Below are 26237 nucleotides of genomic sequence, written 5' to 3'. Positions count from 1 at the left end.
AAATTTGACCTTTTTTAAACTTTGCAGACCATGTGTGACCTAAAGACAGATATTTTTTTTACAATAAATTAAGAATGTCAAAGTACTACTTTTTTACTATTAGAAGTCCCTTATCTAAGATATCCATTTTTCAGGGTCTGCTCTAATATATATTACTTGAAAAAGTTTTGTGTCGACAAAAATATAACCATATCTAAAAACTTTCATTATCTTCTAAAATGTGGTAGTTATGACTTTTAAAACATTAAGCCAGGAAATTATGTCTCTGTATACCTTGCAATTAATATTATTCATTTGCATTAGTTAAAAGTTTTATATTTACCCTGTTTTTCTAATTGTTCTGTCTCTCTCTCACAAAATGCAAAATAGTCTATTTGAGTTTTAAGAACATGTTTACACCAGAACAATAAAAGGGTTAATATCAGTACATAACAAAAAGATATCAATAACTATCAGATGCCGGAGCAAAAATCAAATCACAACTTTTTACTGATCTTTTGCAACTGAGTTAACATCAATTCTGATAATTTTTTACTTTTTCGAAACTAATGTCAATTTTTAAAGGTGTTTTATTTTTAATATGTGTTCTCTATTTCAGCTACTTTTTGTCTTAAATCATCTTTACTTTCTGTTTCAAATTGACTAGAATTTTAATCCATTGAAAATGAATTGAGTTGTATCAATTACTCAGAAGGTAGTTATAACTCGGTACTGTATAAATTCACTAAATGGTGAGTTAGTTTCTTTCAAAGTTTCAGTCCCATCGTCCTGTTGTAAGCAAATTCTCACTCCTAAGTTTGAGTTGTGTTGGTGTTCTTCTTTGGGAGTGCAATATATTGTTTGTATCACTCTTAGACTGATTGCCTTGTGGAGGGGTAACTATTTTAAGAACAAATTATTGTGTTTAAGATGACTCATTAAACTAAATATTTAAGCAAAACTTTAGTTTTGTTAGAAACCAAAACTGTTTATTGGATAGGTGCTTATACATACATCCTAACATAATTGCAGACATTATACTGAAGATGGCACATTCTTCAAAGGAACCTATTTATTATTTTCTTGAAATTCAAGCATTGTTAAACCATACTATTTAGCATGTTATTTTTAATAATGGTTATCTTTGTTTTAAAAGTCTGAAATATGATAAAAATCTCATTTGTCTTTATGCTTTGCTAAAAAATTAATTCTAATATAACTATTTTTTTATTCACATTTACAGTTACTCAAGATAATTGCTGGTTTTGCTTAGGAAATCCAAGTGTAGAAAAACATCTATTAATTAGTGTTGCTGATTATGTGAGTATACTATATTATGCAATTTTTTTTATGTCTTCTTTATATTTGTGTTTATTCCTTATAACTTATTGTTTCTATAATTTGCTTAAAGAATCTTTATAGCATTACATTTATTTAAGAAAATTGTTTTTTTGCCAATATATACTGTTTTAGTATTTCTGTTCTTCCATATATTTTCTATTACCTCTTCCATTGGTACCTTATGGTTAATGATAAAGTTTTGTATCTTTCTATATTGTTTATTTTTCATATCATACCAATAAAAAATGAACTATAAATCACAAACTTTTTCATGAAAGGTAAAGGAAATGACCATTTTCAGTAAAAATTTAAGTGGTTTTGCTGTAGCATATTTTTAAATGAAAAATGTTCCATTGAGACGAAATTGAATACTGATATAATAGTAGAAATTAAAAATGTAGAAAGTATAAATAACATTCACAAAAATATTCAATAGTTTGTGTAACTGTTTGCATTGTATGAATCCCAATAATTATAAAGTTGCAAAAATTAAAGCTTCAAAATTATCCATAAAACAATAAGAGACATTAACAAAAATAATGTCTGAACACTCATCTCTAAAATCTATGATTTCTTGGTTGTGTCAGTTAATTGAAATGAAACAAGCCATTTTTGCTTCCTTGAAAAAGAGAGCAAAATTATATAGCCTCGTGCTAAACCAGTTTTTAATCATTCTGTTGAATAATTCTAAGAAAGCAAAAATCCTCTTTCTCCCCCATTTCTTTATTTTTCCTCAATGCATTTTCAACTTGATGTAGTTAGGATTAAAATAAAAAAGCCTGTTTGCAAGAGTGGGTAATGGAAGGGCATTTGATATTGATAGCTTGTTCAAATTTCTTAAAAATTACAGGGCGTGCTTGTTTAGTGTAACAGGATATAAATCTTTATTTAAGAGTTTTTATGATTTATTTTATGTAATAGTACTAAATTATAATCTCAAGTTTACAATTTTCTATAATTGGCTAGTTTTTTATTTGCATTTTTGCTAATAAAATTGTTGAAGCAGTTTTAACGTTTACTAAATTAGACTGAAGAATTATATTTAAAAAAAAATTCATATAGCATAGCTGCTGATTCACAGATTTTCTGGAAGATTTTATTTTTATATTTAATATAGAGCAGAAATTTGCAGTTTTTATTTAATTTAAAACAGTTTTCGCCACCACAATATATGAATAAAATAAATACAGTGGAACCTGTAAAAGTGACCACCTGGGTTAAGTGAACGCCTGAGTAAGGTGACCAGTTTCTACTAGTTTTATTTCAAGAGTCCTTTTTAAAGAGTCTTCGTAAAGTAACCACCTCTATATAGTGACCATTTGACTTGGTCCCGAGGGTGGTCAATTTAGACAGGTTCCACTATATATATAAATTCATGATAATCATATAACCTTGCATTTATGGTATGGCAAAATATATATATAAAAAAAATAGTTAGGCCTAAAATTGTAATTCAATTGTGCACTTATTCCGAATCATCTTCAGAAAGATTAAAAGTTAGCATATGATTACAAGAGATTATTAAAATATATTTTTTAGAAATTCAAGTAACATATCTTCTAAAAATTTTTGATCGATATGTAGAGTAAATGCAAAATATTTTCATACAGTTTTTTTTAATCACAAAATGAAGCTCTAAGAATAAATTTCACTTTTATTTAAAATTCAAATATCAATACCTCTTGTTTTTTTAAACTTTTCATTTGATTATCTGAACTGCAGTATCTTTGCTGTTCTTTGCAGTATCTTTGGAGTTGATAACTAATATGTTGATTTTAAAATTCTTACTTTTTAATCTAAATTTTTCAAGGTTCTAAGAAATTAAAAAATTGAAAACCTTAAATTTAAATATGGGTACTGAATGGGAATGCTATAATTTGTAAATACAGTTATATTACCAATAGTGCAAAACCAGTAAAAGAAAAAAATTGTATTGTAAAAATAGCATACGTTTTTGGAATGTAAATGTGAAATTGCTGCATTTTCCAAAGAGTGTTAATTGTGCTTGAACTATTCCTATTTATACTCAATTTGTATTTAATATTGCACAAAAAATAAGTACTCTTATTTAAATTGCTTTTTGCATTTAAATTTGATTATAATTTTTGAATTGATTTAATATTTTCATTAGAGTTATTTAGCATTACCTAAAGGAGGCCTTGTTGAAGATCATTTGCTTATTTTACCAATTGAACACAAAGATGCTGTTGTGAATGTATCAGAACCAGCTTACGATGAAATTTACAGATTTAAAAAAGTACTTTCCAAATATTTCTATGATAATGGAAAAGATGTAATATTTTTTGAAAGAAATTTAAGTTCAGCTCATCTTCAAATTCAGGTAATAAAAGTAATTTTCACTGAATTAATTATTCAACGTATTTATTGTTAAGAGAAATTGAAGTTTAAAATTTTAATCAATTAAAATTAGACACATATGAATTTTTAAAGCTTACATTTTTACCATTCACTTTTACTTAAAATCTTTGTGAACTTCGTTTATTATGAACTATTAGCTACGATTTTTTTTTGCAGCTAATTATTTATATTAGCCTAAATATGTTTAAAAATTCTTTTACAAACATAATTCAATTTTGTTTTATATAATTCATGTTCTACTACTAAAAATGTTTCTGCAGGTGGTTCCTGTTCCAGATAGCGTAACTTCAAAGGTTAAAAATACAATTCTAGAATTAGGTGCTGCTCATGGAGTTGAATTTGATGAATTGCCTGAATTTTCTTTGATTAAACAGGTGAGTTTTGTAGCCCTATACAGACACTTATTTTCATTGAACATTTAACTAAATTCTTTTTGTACAAGTATATTTTTGTACGCGGTAGCAGAACTAACATAGTGTCAGATGATACAGATTTATTCTGAACTAGCAGGCAAAATTAAGTTAAACTAAAAAAATTATGTCCTGTGTTAACAGTTCATTTTTCAGCTTTTTAAAGAGTAGGACCCACAGACAATAGTTCAGAATCGAGGGCATCCAAAACATTTCGAATAAATTATGAAAACATAAAAATCACGAGGATGGAAAAATGCTAAGAACAAATGTTTAAAATTGATAATATAAAAATTTGTTTCAAAACTGAGAACCTTTAATAATTGTTTGCTCTTAAAGTGGTCTTTTTTTCAATTTTAATTATTATATTGACAAAATGTGATAAAGCGAATTTTGATCCTCGATAAACAGGATGGAGTCTTTTAGAAATGAAGAAAAAAAATTATGTTATAGGACCTATTTCTTCTTCAGTTAATATCTGGGAATAAGGTTTATGATAGTTCAATATGAAATACTTTCTTTTGATGAACTGGATGATCTTTTCTCTGTTCTTTTGTTTATCTAAAGCAGAACATTGGTTGCAAAAAGGGGTGCTACTCAATTTTTTTTACAGGTTGCAGGGTTGCAACATTTAAAACACTTTGTTTTAAACTTGTTTGAAACATCAAATAAAACAAACATATGTTTCAAATATTTTTTTTAACGTTTAAGTTAGAAAAACAATTTTATTTTTTGTAGTATAACAGTGTCTAGTCTAACAAGTAGTTATTTTCTACTTTTACCTATAGACAATAAAAATTTTACAAATCCTAAAATGTTTGCTATTTTTTTAAAACTTTTCTTATATAAACTATAATTTTCGATTATAAAAACTATAACTAAATTATACTGTTCTATATTTATATAATATTTTTAAATCTAATGATGCAACAACAAAAAACCATTTTACTGTGGACCCATGCTTTAGAAAAGACTCTTAAACACTATAAGAACAATGGAATGGACTACTATGCTGCTGGGCTACACTCTGAATTGTTGTCCAAAATTATAAATTTCCAAGTGAAGCTAGCATAATTCTTTCCCTCTATGTTTGTTGCGGTTGATAGGATTGCTGAACAGAAAAGAAATAACAGCAATATTTACTGCTAAAGCTACAAACATTGAAAAGAATTAAACTTCTGAAGAATTAGTAAAACTAAAGTATACTGACTTTACCCCATTATTTTGGTAGCTATGCCTATCAAATGATATTGATGAAAATGTTATTACAAAAGAGTTGCATACAGCTGTAGGATTAGAAAGAATATTCCCAACATTTGGTTTTGTACACATAAAATACAGAATAGTTTGGATATTACTGAATCTCCAAAGCTTGTAACATTATTCAAAGCTCTGAATAAATAATTTCTTTTTACATTCTTAAATTAAATATGATTTAAAATAAGGTTCTATCAGATTTAAAAAAATTAAGAATGTGTATAAAAAGTATAATGGCTCTCAAATAAAAAACAGTTTTTCTCCAACCCTGAGGGTGACAGTAAATATTGTGGTTGAACTTTAACACATTCTTAAACAAATTCTCTTTTGGCTATAATTTTTTATTAATATTTTATTTTAATTTAGTCGAATAATTTTTACCTTAGCATATTCTATACACGTTTTTGTACTAATGTTTGTTTCATTGGTTTGGTATTGTTTACTTATTCTGTTTCTTTTGGACATCAAGTAAATGTTCAGCTGTTTTGGAACTGTTTCTTTAGAGGGAAAGACAGTACAAAATCGTTAGTTTGCTAAATGTACCTCAATAAACTGTTTCCATGGGTGTCAACAGCTTTAAAGAGCTTGTACATAAGGGTGATGAGGAAGAAAATGCACTGATATCGCATCTAGGAATAGTACGATTGTCAATAAGCAAGTAGAATAAGTTCAAGTCTTCATAATACAAATCTTATGTGAATCAATCGTAAATCAGAGTAGTAAATAGCAAAAGAGAGGCTAAAATCTCAAGCACAGACATCAAAAACTTAAGTTCATTAAAGAAGAACAAGCATGAGCCGGGATAGCCTGGTTAGTACGGTGTTGGACCCATGTCCAAGAGAGTTCGATTTCTGCCAGCCAAAGACTTTCCGTGTAAATAGTGATTGGTGCACATTAAATTTGTCAGGTCACAAAGTCATCATGTTCCCTTAACAAATCAATACCTACTGGTATTGATTTGTTAAGGGGTACTGGTTGAGGTCAAAATTACGATCTGTGGATGAATGAATCAATGGGTCTGCCCTATGAACGGGCTGTGAGGTATGTGTGCTCAAGTCATATTCTTGGCCATATATGGGACCACTAAAAAACAAGAAACCTACTCACTGCCATAAATTCGCTTGGTTTCACCTTGCAGGCTCACTGATATTGGTTATTAGCATTAGAAACAACAACAACAGAACAAGCATGCGTGACTCCAAAGATGGCTTCAATTTAAATACCAGGCTGCAGGTCAGTTATGAAAGTGTATCCTCTTCATAGACACGGAAGTATTCACAATAGAGCTGGTGCACAAACACCGAAATGACAGAACTTGATCCATTGATACTCTCAGTAACTTTTGTTATCATTGAGAAGTGGCAAGACACCTCTTGTTTTAGTAGATCAACTGGTCAGAATCAATCAAGAAGTGAACTGGCGGCACATCCTAGAGTTTGTGGTACTTCTGTAGTCCTAAAAGCACTTCAGCAATGCAGATTGGGTGTTTAAATCGGACAAAACTCCAGCTCACTAAGCATAAAGGACACAGGAGTTGTTCAAGGAATATTTCTGGAATTTCCTCACAACTGCAGAATGGTCTCCCTACTAACAAGATCTCAAACCCGAAAGTAGCAGTCAAAAATATACATATTTATTGTGAAAATGTGTTCTAATGTAGTTCTACTGATTTGTAGACATTTAAAGAATTTATTAAACATGTTTGCATGGCAGAACTTTCAATTATTTTAGATAAATATTTACTTTTCATGATATCGCTCTTTAAAATGGTACCCTACATAATGCTTGGCATTGTCTAATAACTCCAATACACTCCTGGCTGTATTGATTAAGAACATGCAAAATAAAAGTATTCAACATAGTGATGATTTAAAAATACACAATTCAAGCTTCATACATTCAATAATTATTTTTTTTTTGTTAACTTTTATAGTGTTAAAGTTTTTCTGAACAATTTTATAGCTTTGTGTAATAAGACTAAGAATATTAGGACATTTTATTTAGAATTTTTAAAAAAATTTTCTTTGAAAGTTCAGTACATTTTTTAAGTACACATTATTTTACAAAAACTGCAATAACTAAAAGATCTGCTTTTCTTAGTTTTCTCAAATAATTAGCATAATACATTTTATGAAAAGATAAGGATATAGGGACTGAGAATAAGTGAGACTTTTTAAAAAAAAATTAAATTTACCTTTTCCCAAATACTGTAATAATCAAATGTTGTAAAAGGATAAAATATCATGCATAAGATTGCTGAATAATAATTTGATTTGACTTTCTTTGATTTCAGATTGTTCCAGAAAATAAGCCTTACATTTATTTTGAGATAGTGAGGAATAAAAAAATATCTACAAAACTTTTGTGTGTCATCAACAAGCACATTCCAATACAATTTGGAAGGTAAGCTTTCTCTTTTTTAATATTTGCTTGTATAATCATTTTATGCATTTTAATATTGTAACACAATTCTTTTTATGAGTTAGTTCATTGACAGATGATATCTTTTTAAACACACACGTTTTAGTATTTTTACATAAAAAATGGCAATTTTTTTCTCAAAATAATTTAAACGGACATGTAATTTTATTGAATTTTGAAGGGATAGTATTTCCTAAGAATAAAATCAGATTTACGTTTGAAAATATTAAAGTGCAAAATCATCAATATCTTAAAATATGCTGATATATTTGCATTCCAAAACTATTTTATTATTTTAATTGGATCACATGTCTAAGTAATAAGATAAAATAATACATAAATGCATATAAAATACTAGAAATTACATTAAGCCCAGTGGTTGAGTGGTAACTGTCAGTGGGTGGATAAAATAAATAACTAGCATGCTTGGGGACTAAACACTGGAGGTTCCACGTTTGACTGACCAGACAACAGGAACATCTGCCACTGCACTACAGAGCCCAAGCTTAAGAAAACTAGGATGTGCAGAGTAGGCCTTGGGGTGTTGTGTCATTAAGTTTATTGCTACCAATGTTTGTATTTAGAAATGAATTGTTAATTCCTGATTATTCAATTTCTGTATTGTTTCTTTTAAATTCTGAACACTCAGTATGTGTCATCATAATACAACTATATTACTCAGTCGATCAAATTTAAAAAAGTCATTCAAAAACAGTGTTCCAAATAAATAATTTCATTAAATAAACAAGACTTAAGCTTTAAAACCTTATTTTATTCTTTTAGCATTGATAGCCCAGCACAAACAATAAAAATGTTGTAGTGTAATACCATTTTGTTTCCCTTATTTTAATCCAGATTTTCCCTTATTTTAATGTCAGTTTTTTAAAAAAAAAATCCTGATGTAGAAGGGCTCTTGAACAATTTTTTTTTTAAAAAAAAGAAAGAATGTATTTACACTAGACAGATCTATAGTTTTATTTTAAATGTTTAGATCATTTTTCTTTCTTTATGCATGACTCTAGGACAGTGAAGTCTTGTCAATTGCACATACCCAAAACTTGCTCTGAACTCAACCTAATATTTGTACATAAGATATATTTGTTTAAAACTCTGAAATACTTAAAAACAAAGAAAATTTATCTATCATAATTTTAATAAACTATTACTCATACATGCAATAGTAAAATGGAATTGATTACACTCACACCCCTTTAAGAAGGAAAATAAAACTGCTTTCCTAAGAGGTTTAGTGCAGTCATTGATTTTCTGAGGGGGAAATATAGAAAACATGAGAATAATTTCAAGTTAATGGATACCAAATTATATAATAATTGAAATTTGGACTTTTAAAAATTTAAATTTAGGACCTTTTCACTTTCTTAAAGATTTTAGTGTGTGTGATTGTTACTTTTCTATCACATTACTGAAACTTTATAAATGTGTATTTACTGAAATATTTGAATAATTTTACGATGCAATTATTACTTAATGAGAATTTTGAGCTAAAAGTAATTTTTCTCCAAGCTTTGTCAATAGAGTTAATAATTAAGTATTTTGCTAAAATTTTTTAAAAAAGTTGGGTAATATTTAAACCAAGAGTTTTGATTTGTTGGTGTATTAATATATGGTAAGATTTATCATAATATTGCATAATGCAATTATATGTAGGAAGACTAATGATTTTATATTGGAATTGAGCAACTTGATTTTATTGGTGTTTTTTGTTTTCATATATTACTCTCTTTTTTTTGCATTATATTGCTGCATACAATTTTTCAGAATTGTTATCATAGGAATTTTTTCACAAATTAGCTATGACTTGTTTATTTTGCAATATCTCGAAAACTTTTTAATCAAATTGAGCAATCGTTGCTCACAGTTATAAAATTCATTTATCCAAAGATAACTTCATGCAAAACTGACCTTGTATGTTTTAATGTAGTTTAAAAATATTTTTGATTTAAAATTTTTTTTTTTTTACAGAATGGTTCTAGCTAGCAAACCTATACTTGATTTACCAGACCGAATTGATTGGAAATCATGCGCTTTAACTGAAGAAGAAGAAAGAAATCTAGCAGAACAATTCAGAAAAAAATTCAAGGCATATGACTTTAGTCTATAAAAATATATTAAGTATTTTCACTTGTAAATAAACTCATTTTATTTTTAGTACAAGTAGCTCTCTTATGGCAACTGAGCCATTTTCACAGAATAAAACAAAAAGTGATCTAAGCAAATTTTTGACATTTATGCAAATGCGCACTATATGTCCGAAAATTAATTTCATAAGTTGGATACTAAAGTCACTAATATGTTTAATACAATGTTCATAGCTGTTCTGATATTTCGGATAAAATTTGTGATGTCCTGATTTAGTATTTTTAGAACTTACAGTTATCTACAAATAGACTTTAAAATAATCTATTTGAACAATCAAAAGATTTTGATTTATGATCTAACATTTTTATTTTAATCAATGGTGTTAAAAATCGTCCATATTTGAATATTCAAAACCTAAGGGCCATAGATTAATTATGTACATAGTTCAGGCACATAGTCCTATTCACAGAATTCATTGTTTCAAACTTTAAGTAGGGATTGTATGAAAAAGAAACTAAATTAACAATAATACATTATCAAGTGGTTATGAATTCAGGGATCATTATCTTTTTATTTTCTGCAAAAGCACTGTAAAATCTTGTAGGGGGAAATTTTAGTTTTTTAATTATTGATTCATTCCTTTCATATGATTTGAAAAATTATTAATTCCAAACAACAATCATAAAAATTTTTTAAATGGAGAATTGAGGGATCATCCACTAAATTACTTTAGCATAAAAGTGCTAAGCAGTATATTCATTATTTTCTTTGGGCAACTACGAAGCCTGTATAATGTCAAATTGAAAGTGATTAGTGAACAGCATGATTAAAAAGAATTGCTTAAATGATTAATTTTCTAGGTGTAGAAACTAGCAAAGTCGCACTTCTGTTAAAAATTTTGCTTTTGTCTCAGCAGATCAGAGTTATTGCAAATTGACAGTATGGTATATAAAAGGAAAAACTCTTACAAAAATTCACCATTTAAAATGGCAGAGTGCATAGTAGCATAAATTTTTGTTAAACAGTACAGAACTTCTAATCCGAAAATCAGAATGATATTCCATAAATTTTTCTGCCATATAAAAAAAAAAATTTTTTTTTCCTTGTAAGATTTTAGGATTTTTCTTTCTTTTTCAAAAGATGTTTACATTACCACCATTTTAGAAATAATCATCAGCTCCCTACACTGGCAGAAGTACTAAATATCATCAATCATTTCTTTTCAATCATGGCACAGTGAGAAAGGGTGACTCATTGAACACCTGTTTTCTTATCATCTGGCCCTTAAGCAGGGGGAGTCTGTTGATTGCTTAGTCCAGGAGAGTTAAAACAAATAATTTTGTCTTTGATTGTTAGAAATCTCTTAAAGTATTCCTTAAAATACTCCCCCGAAAAAAGCACTATCTCTTCCATACGCAGTATCCCCTTGTTCACATTAGATTCGTTTCTTTTAGAATGCTTCATTCTCCTCATTCTAGGCAAAAGGAAGAATATATTAATAAAAGAACCATTTATATTAATGACAGGACATGATTTCTTTCCCTTGCATGTAGCTTCCTCACACACATTCCTTCTAGTCTCTCTAAAATGCACTACAATCAATGCTTGGTCACAGGAGAAATTTTTGTTTTAAATATTTTTGTAAGACTGAAAAATTGTTCCTATGAACTATAGTGATGCTGAAAAATTAAGCACTTTTAAAAAACCTTGCTCCAAAATTACTTTTAAGAGTCCTTATTTTTCAAAATAAAAATTTAGCAGTTTTAAAGAACCGTAGGAACCCTGAAATAACTTTTTTAGTTGGGTTTCATAAACAATTAAAAAATGGTGATTCAGAAAACCAAAAAAATCAGTTATCCGCGGAATAGTGATGGTCCCGATCGTTCTGGATAATGGGTTCTTTCCTCCTACGTATAAAACAATTTAGGATTGATTTTTTTTAACCTTCTAGTTGGAACAAAGACATAAATGTTACAGTGAAAATAATTTGATTTTACGGAAGTAATGTCTCACCAGAATCTTGAAACTATGCATAAAAATTTTGTTTGACATCAAGATTTCATGTCAAACTTGATGCCTTTTCTTTGTCAGTACCAGGTTGATATATTACTAAGAGTAGGTTAATTTTGAGAACTTATTGTTACATGATGGTCTTGGGTCAGAGATGCTAAAAATGGCAGCTTTCCCTATTAAATAAAATTTAAGGATATCAGCCCAAGTAAGTTTTTATGATAAAACTGTCATTTTTAAAAAAATTAGCAAAATATTTTCCACCAAAAATTAACTTATTTTTGAGAATTTATTAACAATCTCATAAAAATTTTGTATTTCTACATTAAACATGTCAGTGTTTTATTTTCTAGCAGTCTTTTCATAATGTTACAAAAAGTCTATTAAATATTTGAAATGAACTTCATAACTAAGAGTAAACAAACTTTTTTTTAATAAATAATATTGTTTATTCTTAGACTTGGAAAATTTTGAAGCAGATTATTAATGGAAGAAACAAATATAATACACAACATTCATATTCTAAAACAATATTTGTAATTCCCAAATCACCTCAATAAATTTCTATATTTTTTTTATAACATATAACATAGACAAATTGACAGACATAAGCTGTATGAAAATTAGCTATACAACAAAATATTTCTATTTTAAAGCACTAATTTCAACAAGTAATTTCTTTTCAAAATATTCAATTTAACTGATATATTATAAATTAAAAAATGAATTGCTTCTATTCATTTTTTTAAAATGAATTCTGCTAAATCTACTTAAAAAAAATAATGTATATTCCCTCCCTTTTAAAAATACTAGACAGAACAAATGCACAAAACCAAATTATTATAAATAAGAACAATGCGACTTCTTGTCTCTAAAAGAAATAAAAAACAAGATTTTCTACATTTTCATATTCACATAAACATTTATCGAAAAAACTCCTTTACAACACATTAACTGTTTTACAATAGAAACAAACCATTCTTTAAAATAAAATAGTCACATATACTATTTTTTTAATCTTTAAACTACTTTGAATTCTGATAAGCACTAAGTACAGGTATTAAAATGTGATAAATGATTTCTATACTACTTAAAATTAAACCAAACGAAAACAAAAATTGCAGTTAAATTTAAGAACTATTTAAAACAAGCAATTAATTTCATACATGCAAATGTTATTTTTGACACCAATTAAAACATTTAAACTGATCAGTTCAGTCCCAATTAGCATCCAAAATTTTGATGCCTCTCCCAAAAGAAAAAAACTGCACTTCCAAAACAAATATGGTTTTATTGAGAATATTGATAATTTTACAAAATTAAAAGATAGACCTGTGAAAATCTGCATGGATCTTACACATTTAATACAATAAAAAAAAAGGTAATTTTTGTGCATTTCTTTATAAACAAATTTATCAAAACTTTTTTTTTTACTTCAAAATACCACTTTTGAGGTTTATGTTTAAGTTAAAGATTTGCAGTATTTGTGTCAGTCATCCAAGATTATTATTATTTCTTCATGCAATAGTTCTTTAGTTAATATTTTTTTTTATCTTACCCCTGATAAAGACTTCACATTATACTATTTGTTTTCCTTTGGGCGACTAGTGTAATATTGAACACTGATTGTATTTTATTGATCTTTTTAAAGGTTCTATAAGTTCAAGCACGAAATCTAATCTCCACAGAATTTTGTTTAAAATGTTATTTGAAGCAAAAGAAGCAGTTTTAGAAATTTGACCACTTGTGAGAGTGCCAAAAAATTAATCTAGCAATAACTTGCTGTGCCAACGTCAATTAAATTTATGTTAAGAAACTATTTAAAACTAAATTTTGTCTGTACTAGAAAAATAGAAATGGGTTTGAAGATAATAGAATTTATTCTCAACTACAAAATCGTGCTTACACATAGCTCCAATAAACTAAGTAAATATCTAAAAAGCCTATCAAGAATTATGTGGACTTTTTAGCCATTCATCCAAAATATAATTAAATTTGCCTCAAAATTAAAGCATTTATAACTTTACTTAAATACAAAGAAATAATAAATGTTGTAATATAGCATGTATTACCTACAGCTTACCTTTAGGTATATAATTAAGAACATGTCATAAATTATATCTGAATTTAACCTGTAATTTGAAAAAATCACGCTACACAAATTTGGTGTCTAATTGCATAATTAAAAGCTTTTAATTTAGAGTTCTTATTAATTGGTGAGTCAATAATTCACCCTCAAATTTACTGCATTCTATTGTTATAGTTTTTGTAGCTGTATGCAAAGGTGAAGAATTTTTATGTACAGAAATTCAAACTAATATGCTTTACTTCAAATGAAGAAACCAGTGATCCAAAATTAGAAGGCAAAAAATTTTATAAATTATTTCATCATAAAATAAAAGATTTTTATATGTCTTTTATGGTTATGTTTAGCCACATTTGAATTTAGTCAAATAAATATAACATTAATATACTTTTAAATATTAATATTTAGTTATTTAATACATAAAGGATTTTTGTACTTATAGTTACAATTAGATGTACTTTGTCAAACAATCAACTGACTAATAAAAATATTTTTTTCAAAATTTAAGTTTCATAGAAAAACACGTTTTTATTTTTATTTTCCAGAAACAAACTTTAGTGGAATAAGTTTTTTTTAATCACTCATTCATTTATGTTGCAACCAAAAAGGAAACGGAGTGAATTCTCCTAGAGGTCATGTTTTGTCTATTTTGGTATTTCTAGTTTACACTTGCTCCTTTTCTTGGGGAATATCATTTAATATGTGACTACACAGACTATTTTAATCTTAATTTTTTAAGAAAACAATTACTAGAGTTCTCTTAGAGATTATATGGAAGAAAAACTGACAAGTGCCAACGAGACATACAAGGTTTGCTGCAGGAAAATGTCATGAAAGGCTCTCTACTACTTTTACCTTCACTCCTTATTTATTGTGATAGTTGAAATCCATTTCATGGCAAAATTATAACTATTATTGCTTATGTAATTATTTGTTTTAACATAATTTAATAATTTTAAACCTAAATTTATTTTTTTCCCGAGGGAAAAAATTAACTATTTTAATTTGATCAAAATGAGATGATTGATGTTGATTGAACTTAAGTGAAAATCTGTAATTAGAATCCATTTTTATTGATTCAACAAAAAATAATTAGCAGTGGTTAGAGTTAGGGAAACATTGCAATCTCACATGTCTTAAGAATAATATTAAGAAACATTTTGTGGGAACAATTCATTGAAAAGCAAAGAATACTTTTTTTTATCTACTCTATTAATGCAATGAGTAAAGTAATTATAAGTTTAAATTTACATAATAAATTTAAACTTATAATTACTAGTCTTGCTCATTGCATTATTTTTGCAGAAGTGATAGATGCATATATCTTTCTAGTAGTATTAGTGCTTATTTATGTTATGCAATAAAAACTAAATACTGAAACAGATATCACTGGGCAATATAACAAGTTTGTAGAAAACAAGGTGAAAAATCTTTTGTTATCTTGACACATGAATTTTAAATGCTATGTGTTTCTTGCCTAAAGGATCTAGGCATATTTACTCACATTTACATTACGTCTAAAAATAACAACATATAGAAATTGCTCTTTGGTGAAAATCTTATGTTAAAAATTATTGCCAATGAATGAAGAAATAAGAAGTAAAATGAAGAAATTGAAAAATTTCTTAAATGCTCAACAAATACAAAACATTTCTAAGAAAATTTAAATTTGAAATACACATTTTTCATTCATTTTTTTTGCAATCATCTATGTTTGATTAAAGCTCTCCCTGGCTTTTTTTTTCACATTTGTGCTATTTTGATGAATTTGTCAATCACATTTTGATTGAACCTCAATGCCTCCCTTCTAAGGTTAGGATGGTTATTTCTTGTTAACCTTGAATTAATTTATTTATTTTGGTTAAATAAAGGTGGTTTAATGCCTTCAAATTGAAATTTGCAACCAATGGCACATTTACCAGGGAATTTTATTATGATGATAAAACCCTGCTTTGTTTAGATGCTTGTAGAAAGGTGATACATTGAAAGGACTTTCAAAATAGAAATAACATCCACATAAAAACTGCTGACTAACATATAATTTTCAAACAAAAGCAATAAAACTTAAGAGTTTGCTTCATTGCAAAGATTATAGTTAATATGCAATTGTTCTTAAAATAGGTTTCACAAAGGTTGTATTTTTTAAAAAACTATTAAAACCATATACATACAACAAATCAGAATATTCTTCAGTTAAAAAATATTACAGATTAGCCAAATAAAAATGTTTTCCCTCAGATACACCACATATTACACCGAAGAAAGTTTCATTGCTAGAATTAGTATTAAAGGTTCTATTAGTCAACAATTTGTAACAAAAATGAGTTACATACAACTGTACCAACAATTAGTGACTCAGTACTCTGTCATATTAAAGAACTTCACAAGTATTAAACGTATAATGTACCTGGTAGTCATTTTTATGCAATCAGTATAGGTGAGTTCCACACATTAGCATTAATAAATAAAGACCTCAAAAATAAGGCAAAAAAATTATTCCTTTTGAAAGCCTTACAAAAGTACACAAAAACTGAGCAGTTTCTAAAAGTTTACAAACTTTATAAAAATGGAACTGTTTTAATTTCTATCGCACTGAGGGTCTACCACCAATAATTCACCTAAAATATTTTAACTTGTAGTTTAACTGAACCCTCATCAGTTTGTGATAGAATCAATATTTTTATTTTTTAGAAGAATATGAAAATAAAAATCCTAGCAATAAGGTGATATATTTTAATAACAGGGAGTTAAATGCAATTTTTTTTTGCTATTTGTTAAGTGTTGTGGAAATCAGAAAATTTACTAGAAAACAACAAAATTTAACCAGGAATGCAAAATTTGAAGGAAATCCTTATTACAAATTTTACATTAAAGGCTTGAATAAAAAGTAGTCACAAATAAAGGCTTTTGCACAGTCTTTTTAATGAGACTTTAAAATTGCATTTTTCAAGAGCTTGGACAAATGCCTACAGAGTAACTCACGTAAGGAACACAAAAAATAAATATATTTATTTGAATATGAGTAATAAATACGTTTGTCAAATATCATAAGACAACTTAACCAATATATTAATATACATACACTTAAATAAATCTACAGTACAGTTGGATACTGAAAAAATATTCTGATGAATATAATAGTCTACTGAGTAAAGATCTTTTCTTAAGAGAAAATAATTTATCAGAGTGAATAATGAAAATATATTACCTGCCTATCACAAATTTACAATTTGGGATGTTAAAATACAATACCAGTTACAGATCAAATGTTAATACAAGTAAATCTGATTAATTTAATGAAAATATGTACAGGCTTCATTATAAAAAGGCTAATCTATTTTGTGCCCTAACTACTTCCAACATTGAAAGACTTCAAAAATGTGAATAAAACAATGAAATTTTTTTTTTATTTAGAATATTGCAAGATGTGAAAATAAATATACATTATATAATAAAAAGGCATGTATTAATAAATAACAATCATTTCAACTTATACAGAGAAAAAGCAATAAAAAACAACATATATTTTGTTTTTGAACACAATACTGAGTATATATTGCCTTAAGATGTTTAAAGTATGTTATATAGTCAGTGTTCCAAAGGCTTTTAGCAGGCTATTTTAATCAGAGAAAAATAAGTGCTGTTTCATTATTTTGCCTCTTTACACCATACTTGAAAACCCAACTATCACATAAACCTAAAAAAAAAATAATAATAAAATGCACCAAACGCTCAATTTAAAATTATCAAAAGACAAATTGTCATGTTAAGAATTCATTAAGATTAATTTAAAAGACAAAAAAGATGGGGAAAAAAAGAAAGATCTGACCATAAGGGTGGGAAAAGCAAAGAAGGGATTAAAATTATCACAAACTAGATCAGCTGTCTTGAGTAATTGTTTTTATCCAACTTTCATTAGGAACTGCCTTTAAGCTCCATTCTATAATAAACTGATTTCAGATCATTTTTAGCTCTTTTTATTCATTATTGACATTAATGGTGAATGGTCGGAAATTGAAAATGTTCTATTTCTTTTTAACTAAAATATTAATTTGCAATCCATAACAAGCAGTATTTTGGCTTTATTTTTAACAAGCATTCTAAAAATATATATTAGACTCTTATGGAACATTCAGTGTATTTGTAATAAATATTAATTTATTTTCATCAACAAAAAGTTTTTCTAACATGGATTCCTTACCTTAAACAGACTAACTTTTGTTTTATATTACAGTACAACACAAAGAAGCTCAAATAATCGAAATTTTTGAAAGCTTATATAAAAACTTTTTTTTAATTTCAATTTTTATAAAAAATAAACATTTTATGTGTAAAAAAAAGCTGAACTTCTGAAAGCTGAAGCATATAAAAATCCTCATAGAATATGCAGGCATGTCATTTGTTTAAAATCATTTTGATATATCCTTTCCCAACTACCCAATATTCACCTGATGGTATTATTTTAATTTCAAACACACAGATATGAAAAGGGGTAAAAAATTTAAATAAGAATTAGACAATTACTTACATTTAAAAATGATTATATATGCTCTCATGTATTAGGTGGTAAGTGACATGTAGCAGAGGCTTGATTAAAATGTGGAACTGCTAACAGATCTTCTGATTGACCATTGTTCATATTATGATTCAATATTTTAACAGCCGAGAACTTTGCTCTCTGGTAACCATTTAGAACATTGAAACCTAATAATCTGAAATAGATATACACAAGTTACATTCATACATTAATGTGAAATAATATCAGTGGTATTTAACAAAGGAAAACAACATTGATTCCCCTATTACTTGACAAGATTAAAAAATAAAAATGTTGAAATGATTTAAAGTACAGTAAGGAACCATTTATCCGGTATCCAGATAACCGGCAAACCAGAAAACCGGGAAAAATTTTGATCGGTTTTCCCGCCATTTTAAACTAGAACGATTATGAAAAAAAGCGGAAATTGAACTCATCCTTGAAGTTGAGTAGAGGAAAATGTAAGGAAGGGGAGAATTTTCCCCCCCGTTTACCCAGAGAAACGTCATTTCCTCCGCGACCTTGAAGGCAGGGAAGGGAGGAATGTTTTATTTTCTCCTTTAGGCCGTCAATCAAGCTCAAGGGTGTGGCATGCTGATTTCGTTTTCTGTTTGATTTACGAGGGGTGTGTGGAAAATGCATTGCATGCATATCAGTGAACAGAAGATGAAAGAGAAAAATATATTTATCTATTTGACATCAATTAATAAAAATAAAATCTTTTTCTACTGAATAAATTCTCATTCTTTGGAAGTGCGGTATCATTTGCAAGTTTTTATTGATGTGGAATCACATCTGCTGTAATTGAATATAGTGTTTTTATCGACAAAAAAATAAAAATAAAAGGAGAATTGTTTATTAATTTAAACATAGGATTATTTTATGAAGCAGATTGCAGTTTTGTTTTTCTGATTTCACTACGTTTGATTTTTTTTCTTTTCACGATAAATTTCGCACTCAATAAATTAATTCTTTTTATTCATAAATTTTATCATTAGGTTTTTTTTTAAAATTCCGTTGATCTTGCCCTGTTCCGGGTTTTAATATTTATGCTAGTGCCTATTTTAACTATCGTTTCGGTTCGATAATTTTCAAGTGTTTTTATTTAGATTAATAAGTTTTCCTTTTATTTTATCGTTTTCCCCGTATAATTAGGTATGAAATATATTGCGTTATTTAACCATTGGTTTTGTTTATATTAGTTAATCTAGGAATTGTAATTATTTTTAAAAAATAAATACGAGAATTTTGTATTTTTTTAACTCGTTTTTCTTGTCTAAACTTGCAAATTTTTTTATTCTTTTTAAAGTTAGGAGTACCTTTTTTTTCTCTTACTTTATGCATTACACTTTTTCCTTGTAATTCGGATTCGATAAAACATGGATTAATGACACGTTTTGGTCGATCCAGAAAACCGGGAAATTCAGACATCCGGGATAGCGATGGTCCCGAGCATCCCGGATAATTGGTTCTCTACTGTAATAGAAATTAGATAAATAGCAAACAAATATTAAAATTACCGTAATTTCACGGAGATAGGTCGCGGCGCTATTGATTTAAAAACTTGAAAATTTAGTAGGAAGGCGTATCTAACGGGGCGGCCTATATAGTATAACTTTTTTTTTTCCTTCAAAAAATTTTGCTTTTTAGAAACCGCACTGGAAATTTCATCTTCCTTTTTTCCACTTGTTATTGTACTTTTTATTTATTTTTTCATGCTTAATGTCACTCCAAGGAATGGTCAGCGCACCTGGAATTTTCCCCTCCCTAATCCTTTCTTGGAATCATATTCTGGAGACCACTATCCACAAGAGAACAAAGTCTCTCTTTCCCTTCTGCCATATGGACAGCTGTTGAGTGTAGGAAATGGGCGTGGAGTGGAGAAGCATAAATCAGAAAGGAATGAATGAAGAAAATCAGGGTGGGGCTGTGATAATGTAACTGTAAAACAAACACTCCCCTCCCCGTTCTTTCCACGAAATATGACTCTTCCACTTGTCATGGATGCCTCTCTCCACTCCCCTTTTTTCTTCAGCAGGTTGTTAAAAACATGTGAATGTTTGGTAAATAAAGCATACTGATGAGCTTGGAATGACCTTCAATAATCTCACAATTAGAATGTTCAAAAAGAATTTCAAACTTTCCACTGAAGGTCAGTGCAGAAGGAAAAAAGCAAAGTGTGTGAGAATTTTAGACAGGGATAAAAGAAAGAACGTCCTAGGCAGAGTCAGTTGAAAAAAGAAACCTGATTTGAGAAGCGAAAATAGGGGGAGGAATTGGTAAAAATAGAAACTTGTTTTAAATGCTTGGGAGAGAGCTTTTGATTTTTTTTTTTTTTTGCATTGCTCATATTTCTGTCTGATTTCGATCATCTTCCTCAGCTTATTATTATTACGTTTTTTTTATAGTTTTATCTTCAGTTCTGATGCGTTTTTGTTTTATTAATATTTTTCTTTCGTTAATATTTTTGTTTCGTTTATACTATTTTCGTTTTGTTTTAACATAACTTGTATTTAAGTTATCCATTTTAAATGCCTCCCATTAAGAGGAAAAATTATACCGTTGCGTTTAAGCTGTCAGCAATTAAAAGAGTAAAAGAAACTGTGATAAATGGCTTAAAAAAAGCGGAAATCATCCCGGGACAAACGAAACCGAAAGTGACGGAGATTAACCCGAAATAAACAATTAAATAATAAACCTAATTTGCTCTGATACAGAGAGTTCTGATTTTGAGGAATTTTTAAGTGCAGTGATATGAATATATATGTGATATCTAAATAAATTATTCTTAAGTTTTTCTTTGAACAAAATTTGTTTGGATTTATCGTTTATTTCTAATACAGGATTTTGGATTGTTAATTTAAAAGTAAAATCGTTTTATTCTTAAAAAATTTCATACTTATTTTAATGGTTTATGATATATTAATTATTTTATTTATTTTTTAATGGTTACTTCACTTTAAAATTAGAAAATGCTTAATTTTACTTAGAAAATTATTAAAATCTATTTTATATACTAGGATTGTTTCTATATTTTTTTAATATTTAATATCCTTTTATTTATTTTTATTTAACTATTTAAATTATATACATATGCATATTTAGAACATGTGTTAAGTCTTTAATCAATACGTCTTTAATTAAGTTCAAAATTCTTTAATTGTTAAAAATTCGGCGCGGCGTGTCCGATGAAAAGCTTTTCTCTGTCAGTCGATTTTTGAGGGAGCGGCGTATATACCAGGGCGGCGTTTCTCGGCGAAATTACGGTAAGTAAGAAATTTAATACAAAGATTAAAATTTTACTTGTTAGTCCAATTAAACAATGAATCTTATAATAAAATAAAACAATGTATGGTTCGTTTCAATGCATGATGTTTTTTTCTTAGATTTTAAAAGCACCTAGTACATTTAATAAATACATTATGCAATGTCAAGATTATGTAATCCAACAAAGGTATTCGAATTTATGAGATTACTAGGTAATCTTGCAATTTCATGAAGAGATTTCATTTACAGTTTGAAGCAGTTGGAATCTTGGAAAAAAACTTCAGGTTTGCAATTGTTTCATAAATGGCAAGTACCCAAAAAGGAGCATAGATACAAAAAAATATCACCACAATGTAGAAACAAGTAACAGATTTTATTAAAAGAAATTTGTGAAAATTTTGAATGAATCTTATTTAAATACTTTCTTTTTACCAATTCAAATTTAAATAAGAATGGGAAGAAAAAAAAAAAGAATTATTCATGTATTTGAATGAAACAAAATTTATTATATTTAAAAAAATGTTCTAGTTTAACAGCTCACTTTTAATAGAGAAGGGGATAAGATTCTGTAATCTCCCAAAAATTACTTTTTTGTTGTTGTATTTTTTGAAAGCTTCATGCATGTAATTAAAAAGGTCAATGGAAATGTAATATGGTCAAATAAAGAAATGACATTTTAACTATTCATATTTTGTTTTAATAAACAAAAAATTGTCAATAGGCTACATTTTCAAATCATATAATGTAATTCAAAAGCAAACATTTGATCTTCGTTTAAAAGTATATTGTGAAGTACGATCAAAAATTCCAAAACATATGATAATAATGAGTAGAAAACTTATTCAGTAACTACAGTTGAAATAACTTATAACAAGCGTGAAGGGACTGCAAAATGTGCTTGTTATAACCAAATGCTCGCAAAAAAATAGGCTGGTTAAAAATCATTTAAGTTCATACATACTTACAAATAGTGCTTAATATAGTACTTACATTTTTTTATTTTTTACTATGCAGTTCAAAAGTTAGTTAATCTGTATTGAACTTTCGTATTGTGTCTGCTGAGTTATTGTTTTTTGGATAAGATTCATGACCTGATAAACTTCATTTGCACCCCTGCTATTGAAGAAAGTTTGACATGTTTCTGCACACTCAAAAACCATTGAGTACATTGGAGACGAATTAGCTTAAAATTCTTCATATCTGTTGATATAATTATTTCTTTCATAATTTTTATACCTGCTTTAGCTTGAATTTCAACTACAATATCTTCAGGAATATCTTGGTAGTGATAACATTTGTGTTGACGGATATAACTTTCAAATTTTTCGCTACTTATTTTCAAATTTTTGAAATAAGTAATTTTTTCTCAGTCACAAAATATTGCTCACTTAAACAGGGGTCAGCTTGTTAAAAGTAAGTCAGGCTCATTGTACCAACTAAGTATTTTTGATTTCTTTATTAAATCTTGTTAATTCAGGGCTTATTATTAACTGGTTTGACTCTATAGTTTTGTTAAATTTAAATACCAAGACTATGTTTAGATAAAAATATAAAATGGGTAATGTTATGCAATTCAAGGACTTTTCATGAATGTTATTTGTATTTTTGTTATTTTTATGAAAGAAAAAATAGATATTTACCTTAAACAAATGTAAACAACAAGAATAGCAGAACCTCCAGATAATGTGCGAATTCCAACATTTTCAAACATTTTTATAAAAAAGCATGCTCCTGCAACAGAACTGCACATAACTGTAACAATCCCTCCAGTTTTTGCCCAGTGATAGGGAGTCAAGCCTCTTGGAAGCCAAATTGTGCTTTGTTGTAATTCATACTAAAAAGAAAACATGAATTGGTAATTTTAAAAGACAATATACTTCTCCAGTTCAAACAAAATGAGTCAAGTCCTGTCGTTTCTAGTACAACACATTAAATCAAATGAATTTTTAAAGCCAATATTGAATGGTACGATGTAATTTTGTTAGGAAAAAATTATTTCTGTTTATAAGTTTCAAATAAAATAACTCATAATATAGGAAAGTATTGTCATTATTTTTCATAAGGTCAAGCAATAATTGAACTTAGTCTACTCTACTATGCAATATACCATTAATTCTCTTATATTTCATAAAACTCTTTATTTTATTTTAATCAAAATATTTTTTTAAAATTTTACTTAAAAAATTCACATCAATCAAATATCTTTCCCCATTTCATGTCTTCGAATTAAAATATACAAAATAACCATTTAAAAACAACAGTGCTAAATGTTTGATATTAGAACTAGACATTACCAAAGCAATAATTGCTTTATTATGTTTTTTCATTAGAAACATTCTAAAATTCTTCTCACTAGTACCAGATTCAAGAGTTTTAAGACTTATCTAGGCACTGCTAGTTTTTTTTTTTAGTCCTTTTATTTTTGTAGAGTCTGATGAAGTCATCATGAAAGCAAATTTCATATTTTCTTGAAGCTCTTTTCATGCATCAAGATTCTTATCTCTTGCAAATTCTTGACAATTTACAACAAGTTTTAATTTTTATATCTCCACATTTAAGCTTTATCTTTTTATTTTTGTTTTTCAGGTTTTCTTTGGTTGCCTTTTTTTTCCCAACAGGCCTCCAAAGTTTTTCTTTTAAATAGTATGCACATGACTTAATGCAACACTTAATTTTAAAATGTTTGCTGTTAGTTTGTTTTGCTGCTAAATGTACAGCTAAGCAACTTCATATAAAAGTTATTTTGGGGATGATCCCTCCATTAACAGCGTAAAAATTGAATGATTATTGAATCAATACTTGGGTTTATATTGCATATGTGTAGAATAATAATAAATTTTAATTACTGTCCTTTTAAGAATTAGAGAAGAATTTCAATTCTGCAAGATTTGTTTTCAATCTGCAGGAATCGAAAATGGAATAACGCCTTAATTCAAAATTTTATAATTTTGCAACAGCATACATTTTTTTCCTTCAAAAAATGACAAAGCAAAAAATCGGAAACAAATTCAGTAAAGAGGCCTGAAACAATTTTCCAACTAGTGGATGGTCCCTAAATTTAAAGAAATGAACTCAAATGATTTTGAAATAGCTAATTAATTCATATTACCATTAAGTTATAATTAAGTATGTTGAAAATTTCAATATGATGAAGTTCTTTGTTGAGTAGCTTTGGCAGCTTAGCGAATAATCCATTGAATTAAGGATTATTCCCTCAATTATCATTTTATAAGTTTGAGAAAATAAAAGTAGAATTTTTTTTTTTTTAAAGAAAATGACCCACCAAAAGTTCTGAAATAATGAATCCAATAAAGATGACAAACAATTTTTTTATAATTTGTGAATGGTCCATCAATTCAATAGATGGAGTATATGAGATTTCAAATTATCTAAATCATGCTATTTTTAAATAATGAGATAACAATTTCAAAGCAACAAAGTTTCACGTTATATGAACTTCAGAATATTAGAAGGAAATTTATGTTAGTGATTAACATTTATATTAGTGATAATTAGAGTTCAATTAGAGAACAACTTTTTTTCCTTCCAATTTTAAATACTGATTATTTTTTTAAGGAGATAGCACTATAAAATTCTTACTTCTGGTAAAGTAAATAAAAACAATAAATAAATCCAGAAGATGATTTTAAAAGACAAAAAAGTAGAAAATTGGAAAAAAAGATACGGTAACAAAATAATGGGAAGAATGACAAGACTGCAGTCTTTGTATACCCCTTTAATTTTTTATATGACTAGAGTACATTAATATTATAAAAAATTCATATTGTTAATTAATATCCAGATTTTTTAGAACAAAATTATCATGAAACACAAATTTTGAAATGCACCAATTACAGTGTAAATTCACAATATTTTTCAGCACTTATTTTTATGGCTTTCTACAGGGTCTTTATATTCTTATTTTCAATACAATATAATTGCAATATACAAACTTTGAAATAAAGAGTAATCAGCCATTGTAAGTTTTGTTAATTGCTTTTTCAGATTTTCAAATGGTTTTTTAAGTTACAATTTCTTAATGCAATAATGTAATGATACAACTTTGAACAGCACATATGAATTGATGAAGCAGGATGGAAAAAAAATTTTAATTTTGGATTTTCAAGAAGCAGTAGACGCGAGTTTCAGCCCAAATTAGCCAAAAATGAGACATAAATAGGTGAAGCTGCTGCAAAATACGAAAAAGTTGGTAACTGTACAAATTAAAAAATAGTTGATGATGTATTTCTACTGACGTTAACAATGAAATTTTTTTTTATTACACTAAATAGTAAGTAGAAAAGAGGTTTCTTAACTCGAATTATTTTTGAAAGGAATTATGGCAACAAAACTTTTTTAAATAATTAAAGCTTGAGAGCATTTTCTGAAACTAACGAAAAATAATAATTAGCACATTAAAATAACATATTTATGCCTATTTCAATAATGC

General features: G+C 27.6%; 2 protein-coding genes across 6 annotated transcripts in view; one reads left to right on the top strand and one right to left on the bottom strand.

The window, feature by feature from the left end:
* The window catches only part of LOC107453301 (CWF19-like protein 1), a 45975-nt gene extending 36019 nt beyond the window's left edge, over nucleotides 1-9956 (top strand). Inside the window, exons 10-14 of the mRNA XM_016070081.3 lie at nucleotides 1223-1299; nucleotides 3452-3661; nucleotides 3960-4073; nucleotides 7660-7769; nucleotides 9771-9956. Of these exons, the coding sequence (XP_015925567.1) occupies nucleotides 1223-1299; nucleotides 3452-3661; nucleotides 3960-4073; nucleotides 7660-7769; nucleotides 9771-9909 (650 nt within the window). The 3' untranslated portion in view covers nucleotides 9910-9956. The remainder of the gene's footprint in view (nucleotides 1-1222; nucleotides 1300-3451; nucleotides 3662-3959; nucleotides 4074-7659; nucleotides 7770-9770) is intronic.
* A 5784-nt stretch (nucleotides 9957-15740) lies between these two features.
* LOC107453283 (uncharacterized) overlaps nucleotides 15741-26237 on the bottom strand; it is an 81000-nt gene continuing 70503 nt past the window's right edge. For all 5 annotated transcript variants that reach the window (XM_016070068.4, XM_016070058.4, XM_016070042.4 and 2 more), the window contains 3 exons: nucleotides 23428-23621; nucleotides 18512-18695; nucleotides 15741-17680 (listed from right to left, as the gene is read on the bottom strand). In XM_016070068.4, the coding sequence (XP_015925554.1) occupies nucleotides 18536-18695; nucleotides 23428-23621 (354 nt within the window). In that variant the 3' untranslated portion in view covers nucleotides 15741-17680; nucleotides 18512-18535. The remainder of the gene's footprint in view (nucleotides 17681-18511; nucleotides 18696-23427; nucleotides 23622-26237) is intronic.

Source organism: Parasteatoda tepidariorum, chromosome 11, assembly GCF_982258835.1.
Source record: "Parasteatoda tepidariorum strain Cologne lab strain chromosome 11, Ptep-v5.0, whole genome shotgun sequence".
In the NCBI taxonomy this organism is placed as follows: domain Eukaryota; kingdom Metazoa; phylum Arthropoda; class Arachnida; order Araneae; family Theridiidae; genus Parasteatoda; species Parasteatoda tepidariorum.
The sequence above is the reverse complement of the archived record's forward strand: the minus strand, read 5'-3'. Positions and strand labels throughout refer to the sequence as shown.